Here is a 9,664-nt window from a genome sequence, read left to right as displayed (position 1 = left end):
AATGAATGTACACATAAGTTCTGCACAGGAGGCAAGCTATTTTCTTTATACATGACATCTGCCCGTATACCTCCACAGTGCAAGTCTTTCTTTGCTTTGTTCATATTTCAAAATACATATTTTGAAACAATTACACTTCTGCTTTATCTGCTGTCATTGCTTTTTCTAGATCTTCCTCATACTTTCTCTTTCTGGACAAGGAGAGCCTATCTAAATACAGAAACTTTTCAATATTGTTGATTTGTGTTTTTATGAAGACATTTTGCAAATTCACATCTTTTTCTTCGGTGCTGTGTGAGCTTGCATTTAAAATAGCTGCATTGACTTCAGAGAGCACTTGAGAAGTCGTCTGTTGTGGTCCTGATGGGCACTCAGTTGTGACCTAAAATACACCATATGTGATATTAAAAATATAAGTCTTTTATGGCTGTTTGCCACTCCTGTAGATACATTGTATGCAATCATATGTTGGGTATTACACAGTGGTCTGTAGAAATATTTCTGTTGTTTGTGTATTGGAGAACAACAAACTGGCATCTCTGCTTATTTATTCTGTGTGTTTTTATACCACCCTTCAATAATATTCTTAGGGTAGTTTACAAGAAATTAGAAACAACTCAAATGTAAAAATAAATATATAATTTTAAAAAGAAAAACACTGAAATAAACTATTAATAAATTAGAAAATAGGGGGAAATGAACTAAAAGACTAAGGGATCACAAAACCAGCATAAAACAGTCAGCAACATAAAAGTGTATCTAAGAAGTATATATGCCTGCAATTTGTTCTATTATATGTTTAGGAAGGGAAGTTTGACGTGGCAGGTACATGGATCTTGGTTGCTCACTGAAAGGATTATCAAAATTATACTTCCTCAAAGCAAAGAAATCTGGTAGACATATAAACTAGAAAAATCTGATACTTTCACCTCTCACTCAGAATTCAGAACATGAAGTCTGCATTAACAGGCAGGCAGGTAGGACATAAGCAAGTTAAAATGGGACAAAAGGTTGGGCTGTGAAAGTTCTAAACTAGCATCAGGTTACATCTAGTACAGCAGTAGTCAATTACCTCTCCCACTTTTTTTTTTTTTACTGCAGTTGGGACCACTTCAAAGCAAAGTGAGGGCTTCCAGCTGCTGCTGTCTTCATTAAGCAGGAGTGCTTCTGGGCCAGCTTGGGGCTCAGAGACATTTCTAGGAAATGAAGATGGTAGGTAGCTGCAGGTGTGTCCATCTACCAAGAAAAATGAAATGTGGGGGAAGAAAAAGGGACCCCAGTAAGCTTGGGACGGGCCAGAAAGAGCAATGATGTTTGGGCTAGGCAGGGTAGTTGTAAGCCAATTGGGGGCTCAGAGGAGCCAGCTGAGGCAATGCTAGTTAGTCTTAAGGCAGCGGCTCAGATCCCACCCCTGCCTTATACTGTCTTTTGGGCAGGTTATTTGCCCTTTATAACTAGCCACACTTCCCATGGCAGACATTTTGTGGTGGTGCCCAGGACAGTTTCTCAAATTGCCAAATGTGCCCATACGGTTGCCTATGCCTAACCTAAAACATAATCTATGTTTGCAGTGCAAGTTATACTTATCAGTATATCAGTCCATTCCCTCTAATAGTGAACTTGGGTAGACTGCTGAACACAAGTCTGGATCCGGCCTTTGGGTCAGATCCACACTTGTGTTCAGCAGAGTTCTGGGTTGGAAGTGAAGTGAAAGTTCTTTTGCATGAGTGGAAGTCTGAATGTCACCCTTAGATGTTGCAACTGGAAACTTTACAAACTACAAAAATATAATAGCAGCTATATACAGTCAAAACAATTGTTCTAAAGTAAATGTTATGAATTGCATTATATTACATACAACCCTGTAGATTCTCCGTATCTCGAAACAGCTGAGAAGTAAATAAGCAATATAATATGCTTAAATTTTTACTTTGTACGTTTTTGTTAAAACCTAGTCTTCAATTCAAACAGACTGGCTAAGATCCATTTGATTTATATGCTGTGACTTTTTCCTGCTGTTTTCCATCAACTTTAATTGTGAAAAATGTTGCCACGTTTGCCCTCTTGATATTATTTTGGAGATCAAGTAAGTCTTAAAGCATCCAGATGCATACAGTTCTACACATATCTCTGGAGTTAGCTCACCAAGGTCTGCTCTGCAATATTTTTAATTGACTTACATGTTCTGTGGGAAAAGAAGGATCATAAAAAGTCCTTGCTATTGCATTCCATTCTTCACTGGGATTTCTCTTGGGGCCTGGATTGATACTTCCGGTATTCAAAGTGTCAGCAACTCTATTACTGTGGATAGGAACTGATTGACAAAGAGGAAATGATAACGACTGCAGTTTATTCTCCAGGTACTAATTTTATATTGCCAAAACTCCTGGTTTATCTCTGATCCTCAGAACACTCTATCCTTGTATTAAAATACATAAAATGTGTTTGACACAATTTCATTTATAATTAAGTTTTAATGCTTTGTTTTTGGGGAAGATTATAAGAAAATAATTTTAGTATCAAAAGTTATTTGTACAGAAATATTGCTTACTATCCTTTTTTCCTAAAGAACTCATTAACATACATAAGCTGTAATATACTGTAATATAATAGATTGCCATTATATTACAGTAAAGATGTATAGCGTATTACTTTTACAAGTATTGTGTTGTAGCCAATGTTAGTCCTAGTTAGAGTAAACCCATTGAAATTAATGGGACTTAAGTTAGGCTAACATTGGATTCAACCCATTAATACCATGTGACTTAAATAACACTAATTTGTACAAGCTTCAAAATGGATTCAATTTTAAACATTAATTGTTCCATTTCATGCTTTATTTTTGTTTGTAATGAGCAGTTACCCATATAGACTTAAATCCAACATACCACCAGTGGGCTTCCACTTGCTCTCCTCCCCTCTGCAGTCCCCCACATGCTTTCAGAACCTGCTCCCATCAGTCCCTGACCCTCTGGAGCAGGGTGGAGGAGAAATCTGTTCTGGCAGATACAGCCCATAATACCTAGTTTCCAAAACCTGATCTCTCTGTCATGCTTAACTGCATTAGAGTAGGGATACTGTTTAATTATTTCACTGCAGTCCAATATTGTCAAATACTTCAGGCAGTCACATTAAGTAAATAGCAGCACTCATTTTTGTAGCAATGTGATGTTGCTGATAGCAAGGAATTTCAGCCTTGCAATTGTCAGGGTTACACATGCATCCTGAGTCAAAGTTCCATTTTCCCAACTTCCCCAATAGATACAACTTTAAGTTGGCTATCATTTGTCCACCTATCAGGAGCAGGCACCCATTGCCCTGCAATGTTCTCCAGAGAGTTACCATCTATCCCAATTAAGCTCCATTACCCAGCTGCTTCTGCTGATGTGCTTCATCTGAACAGCAACAGGGACTTAGGTTTCAGTGAGCAACATAAAGGGCCTGTTCAGTCAACGTGCTAAGCCATGGTTAGTGAGCATGTTTAAACTGTGATTATGTAGCCACCATGGTTAGGAACAGTTCACATGACATGCTAAGCCATCATGTTTAGCTCAAAATGCCTAAACCACCATGGCTTAGGATGTCATCTGAACAGTGTCATTGTATTACACGTATTAGGCATATTTCTAGGGTTAGCTTGCCAGAGTTCTGGTAACTTCCCATCATTTTATCTAGAAATGGTTGCATGCCTCCCACATTCTGTGATGCAGTTTGAGTCAGTTACATTCTCCAATTTCCTCAGTAGAAACTAATCTCAAAGTGGCTGATTGTTCAATAGCAGATGCTAAATAAAGTTCAAAGCCTGTCTTACTGTGTGACATGTAGATGGGCATAGGTGCTTCTTTCCAAGCAAGAGCCATCATTAGGGCTATATAAAGTGCAATAAGGGATGCAGAAAGTAAGCAAGGTTGTTAGACAAATCCATTAAAGGGTAAACACAGCAAAGAACAGGATGCAGTCAAAAGCAACAGGTCTGAAGAGTGGGAGAGAGGTACAAGAAGACCTGGAACGGCAAGGATAGTTTGTTCATGCAAAGCTCACAGACCAAGGTAGCAGGGTACAAGCAAAGGTCTGCAAGCTACACTGGAAGTACTTGCATCTGGCAAGATCAGCAATGGGCAATTGTTTTCCCTGGGCACGTAATGCTAAGTGGCAGGGTGAGTTCTTGGGACAAGACAGCAGTGAAGGTAAAACAGTCCCCAATTAAAGCTCTGGTATTACTAAGAATCAGTGAATTCTCAGTCCAAACTGAACCAGCTGTAAAGTACCTATTTGGGGATAGCTGTCTGTGCACCACTATAGCAGGCCTAACTCAGGAGCCAGACTTGGCCCTTGCTCGTTTACCTCAAATGTCCCTGCTTGAGTGCTTCAACAGCACATGTTTTGCTAACTCTGCGTGGGTTGGGAGCTCACAGGAGTGATCGAGCATGCTGACGTCTGACCATATGTTTCTGGTGTGTTTAAAACAAAATAAAAGCAGAACTTGAGTTGTTGAGGGAGAAACAACCCAGAGCAGAACCATAATTCTTGGGTTATAACTGAATTATTTCTTCAGGATCACATATCATAAAGAATGAACCACAAGGTTTAGCACACCAGAAGTGGATTAGAAATCAGGAGTCAGCATGCTTGTACACTCCTAAAAAATCTAGTTAACAAACCATTGGTTTATTCCTACAAATGGAATCAGTGTGGCTTTATGTCCTTAAGTCTACGATTGTATGACAGTCTGTTCAAGAGTATTTATGAACAGTACAATTCTCATTGCTAAATACTGGGAACAAAACATGGGATAGCAATCTCTATCATACTCTGCATCTTACTGGCCTGTATTAACCGGAGTGCAGAACTAGATGAACCTTTGGTGTGATCGAGGGTTGCAGTTATTATATTCAGCATCATTCTTAGGATCAGCCGTGCTGGTCTCACAACTTGCATTAACTAGATGACTCAGATAACTGTGCCACAGCCGTGACAGTTAATGCTTCTGGGAAGCAACATCCATCATTATTGTACAGACTGTAAAAGTCGTTCACAGTTAGTGCAGTGTAAAAATGGGCAGAGAGTGAATGTGGTAGGTGCATGTTGAGCAAGAGTTTAGACACAACTCCTGCACGATGATTCTGACCACCATAGAGCCAGATACATCATGTATGTTTGGTAGGGTGACCATATGAAAAGGAGGACAGGGCTCCTGTATCTTTAACAGTTGTATTGAAAAGGCAATTTCAGCAGGTGTCATTTGTATATATGGGGAAGCTGGGGAAATTTCCTCTTCATCACAGCAGTTAAAGCTGCAGGTGCCCTGCCCTCTTTTAAATCTGGTCATTCTAGTATAGCTCCTGCAGCTTTCACTGTTGTGATGAAGAGGGAATTTCACCAGGTGTGACATGGATACAAATGACATCTGCTGAAATTCCCTTTTCTATGCAACTGTTAAAGATACAGGAGCCCTGTCCTCCTTTTCATATGGTCACCCTAATGTTTGGACACTTAATGACCTGGTTCTCACAAACCAAATAAGCCACTTGCCAGGTCAACTTCCCGTAACCATCACCCGGGTGCAATTTGCTGTGTTGGGCTACTGTAGAGTTTCCCCTCCACAAGTCATGCTGCCCAGGTCTGGCCAACACAACGAGCTGCATCTAGACAGTGATTATGGAAATCGCACTCCGCTTGCACTATGATTTAAATAAGCCACCCTAGCTTAAATAAACCTCAGTGGCTTATTTTGATTGTGCGAACCGGCCCAATATATTGTTGTAAACTGTTGCTATAGGATTCCAGCTCACTGCATGTATCAGTGATCTTGAACTATTTTTCAAGCAAGAGCCGCTTTGCATCCAGGCAACACCACTGAGGCCACATGGGAGACTTCCCTCTCTTCCCCCATCCCCTGCCGGTCAAGCTGCAATATTGCGCATCAGGGTTTACTGGAGGCCTTGTTGGGGCCTCCTGTCCATGACGTCCAAGCAAGGCCTTCTGAGTCCATCACCATGCAGGCAAATTCTGACATGCTTGCACGGTCCTTGGTTTGGAATGGTTTTTTTTTTCTTTTCATCACTGAGAAAGTGCTCTGTTCTATTCAGAGCTTCAAAATCTCCCAGCAGAGGTCCACATCACTCTCTCCCTCTTTCTCTTGCCCACAGGCTCAATTTCTCCTCCACCTTCAACAACCTAACAGACATTTTGACTTCAGTAATTTTTGTCAGCTATCATTGTGACTCTATACTTTGAAATAGCTGTGTAAATAATTTCTTACCTAGTGTTTGTTCTCTTATTGCATCATGTTTCTTCATAGTCTCACCGAGTTCCCTTGAATTCTGAGTATTTTTTATTTCTTGTGATGGTAGCTTTTCTTTCAAAGAGAGAGGCATTTTGGAACTTGAGGCGCACACAGTTGGATTTTCACCTTGCCATATCCTTGGTAAATTTAAGTATGCTGAAGTCCTCTCTGGTTTTTTATTCATAGTTGGAAGGTCAAAAGATGACTTTCCACTTCTATTTACTAAATCTTCTGTTGTCTTTATGGGTAAAGAATATGATTCTTCTGTGTTTTGTTCTGCAATCATTTCCCCTGTAACTGTATTTCTTAATGACCCTTCCTTCTCTTTTAACGGTATGTTCTCTTTATCACAAACCATAATAAATTGTTCACCTGTAGTCTTGGACGTATGAAATTCTCTTTGTTTATCTGTAGTAACTTCGTTAGGTTTCAAATCTACAGTCCAAGACTCATATAAATTTTCAGTGTTTGGAGGCAAAGCCTTGTTTGTACCTTCAGATATCTTTGCACTGACTTCTCCCATTTTGGAACTGTCTTTATCACAGTGTTTGAAACTTGGCATTTCATTTATATCTTTAGATGGGCTTTTAGTATTTAAATTGAAATGCCTTGTCAGAGGCAAATGATTAATATTTTCGTTATTGGTCATATGAGTATTTATATCTAAATCGATACAGAAGGAAGTATGCAAAGATGGTGTGTTCTCTGGTTTGCTGGAAGTACTGCTTTGGTCACAGCTTTTATTATTTTGGCATGCACTATCACTATGCTTTTCTTCAAGATAGGTATTAATCTGTTCACATAAAAGGATATTGGAGGTTCTGCAACTGCTGCTGTCACTTGAAGTTTGTTCTGCTTTACAAATATCATTACACTCGGCTAAGCCATCGTTGTGTAAGATTGAGTCACTTTCTGTTGTTTGAGACAAGATAGAATCTATTTCAGTCTCCAAGTAGTTATTGGTAGCTTTCTCATTAGTACTGTTATCCTGTATCTTGGACTCTTTGCTGAGCGTTTCACTTGTGGAGGAAGCTCCCTCATGGAGTGTATAGTTGGTATTTTCATTTACCTCAGAAACAAATTCATTTGTAACACCTCCCTGTAGTTGCTTATTGTGTTTTGTCCCATAATCAGTATCTGGATTTAAATGATCTAAAACGTGAACACTGTCTAAGAGCATCTTAGATTCATCCACTGGGAATTGTCCCAAAGAATTGCAACTGGCCGAGGACTTCATTTCTATCCTTGCCTGTATTTTATTAAAGAATTCTTTGTCCACTTTTCCTTTAGCTGCTGTTTCTTCACTCTGAGCAACACTTGACCCACAGCTCAGTCCTGGAGTAATAAAATCGACTGTGCAGAGGGCTTGGCCTTCAGAAGTCTCCCTTTGGTTTTTCTTGAAAGTATGAACTGTATCATTTTCATTCATACAAATCTCAAAACAATTTAAATCTATCAGAATGAGAACATATTATTAATTATTAAAATTTGAGGGATACGCATTTTTAAAAATATAGTTGCAAAATACTTTTCTGAATAACGAAACAAAACCTTACAGATGTATGTACATTAGAGCTTTTAAACATATACAAAATATTTTTTATAATATTTCATGAATATATATATATATATATATATATATATATATATATATATATAGCTAATTTTCACCTTTTTACCTTTGGTCATGCTGGGCTTCCAATGTGGTGTGCTTTTCTGTCTTCTAGAGAGGAACACATAGTGGAATCCTAGCATGACCGATGGTTGGAAAATAATTCTGGTCTGTTTTCATCTTTGCCAGACCAGAGCCAGATGTGAAGGGTGTTGACTAAGAACCTTGTGGTAATAGACCCAATGGTTCTAAGGTCTGGATCTTTATATATTCCCAAGTTCCTTCTCTCCCTATCTCCCAGCTATTCAGGTCAGGAATCAGAGAAATAAGTCTTTATGGTGATTAGAATGGTTTACTAAAATAAAAGTAAAAAGAGCATCGCACTCAAAAGAGTTCAAGCTTGTAATGAAATTTCAGGAAACATTTGAAATATTTAGAAGGTTGATTAATACTAACTTAAGAAGCATTAATGAAAATTGTAGAGGTTATATTTTATATGGCAATAATTACAAAGTTAGTAACACTGTGAACTTTCAGTGATCAAATGAACAGCTCCCCACCACCGCACATACACACATATTGCCAACTGGACATAGCATGGCTGCAGAAGAGGCTACCCATGGGGTAAGAAATCCTACTCCTGTGATGATTGAAAACCTCTTTATTCCCATTAATCAGCAAATTATAATGGTCACATGTCTAATTACCTTAAGAGTGAAGTAGCATAATACAAAAAAGCAAAAACAAAATACACAGTGCTGTATTTTTTTCTGATACATGTTTCATCACATTGGGCCATTTTCTATTGTGCCCATGTGTCAGCTTTGTTGTGCTAGCACAACAAAGTGTTAGTGGTTCTAGAGTCAACCCCAAATTAACCGAAATGCTTCTTTCCCGATTGGGGCAGGTCAGTGAAGTTTCCAGGGTTTCTTTTAGATCCACTAACGCCCCATTGTGCAAGTGGTCAGACCCATTGGCACAATACCATCAGTGGAAGTGCAGCATCCCCATAGGATATTGTACATGATTTTTAATTTATTTCTGTTCTGCATACCTTCAACACTATGTGAAGTATCTTTCTCGGTGTTCATATCAGCATTGTTTTGTTGTGTTTGTATTTCATCAGAATTCAAAGAGCAAGATAGAGTATTTTTGACTCCTGGTTCTTCTTGTTCAAGATTATTGGAAACTTCAGCTGTTTGTGTATACTTGTTTTCCTTTTTGCTCATGTGCATTTGACTTTCATTAGATGTGTCATTAGCCTGGAAAAGTGAGGGGGGGAGAGAGAAACATGTATTTCTATTATTGTTGAGCTGAAATGGAGGGGCTGAAAGTTATTTTCACCTCCCCTTGAAATGTACCTCTTTTACAACCATCTTTTTTAACCCTTTTGCTGAAGGATTTGAAACTGCTCATTGAGGGGCTGCGTATGAAGGAATATTTTCATATTGTCAAAACAACAGGGGCTCACGTCCAAATGTGCAAAGGAATGGCATATACCACCCAGAGAGCCCTGGCTATGGGGGCGGTATATAACTGTAATAAATAATAAATAAAAATGCACAGAGGTGTGCATTTGGATGCACATTCAAATATGGATATTGTTCCTCTGGACTGCAGTACTTTCAATGCATTTGATCCTACATTGGTTGGTATCAAGCAAGGAAGAACCATTTAAACCATTTAAAATGTTGCTGAATGGGTAACACAACCCCCCATTAAAATGTGGTGTGTGTTTTTCAGAAATAGCCTTCAAAAGTGCACTT

The 9,664-nt window shown here is 38.8% G+C and overlaps 1 protein-coding gene across 1 annotated transcript in view; it reads right to left on the bottom strand.

The window, feature by feature from the left end:
• Positions 1 to 130: 130 nt before the first annotated feature.
• The window catches only part of CCDC73 (coiled-coil domain containing 73), a 52,877-nt gene continuing 43,343 nt past the window's right edge, over positions 131 to 9,664 (bottom strand). The window contains exons 13-16 of the mRNA XM_063118421.1: positions 8,947 to 9,160; positions 6,263 to 7,726; positions 2,181 to 2,314; positions 131 to 382 (exon numbers count right to left, since the gene is read on the bottom strand). Of these exons, the coding sequence (XP_062974491.1) occupies positions 131 to 382; positions 2,181 to 2,314; positions 6,263 to 7,726; positions 8,947 to 9,160 (2,064 nt within the window). The remainder of the gene's footprint in view (positions 383 to 2,180; positions 2,315 to 6,262; positions 7,727 to 8,946; positions 9,161 to 9,664) is intronic.

This window comes from Elgaria multicarinata, chromosome 2 (genome assembly GCF_023053635.1).
Source record: "Elgaria multicarinata webbii isolate HBS135686 ecotype San Diego chromosome 2, rElgMul1.1.pri, whole genome shotgun sequence".
NCBI lineage: Eukaryota > Metazoa > Chordata > Lepidosauria > Squamata > Anguidae > Elgaria > Elgaria multicarinata.
Note: the sequence above shows the minus strand (reverse complement) of the source record. Positions and strands in the feature narration are given on the sequence as shown.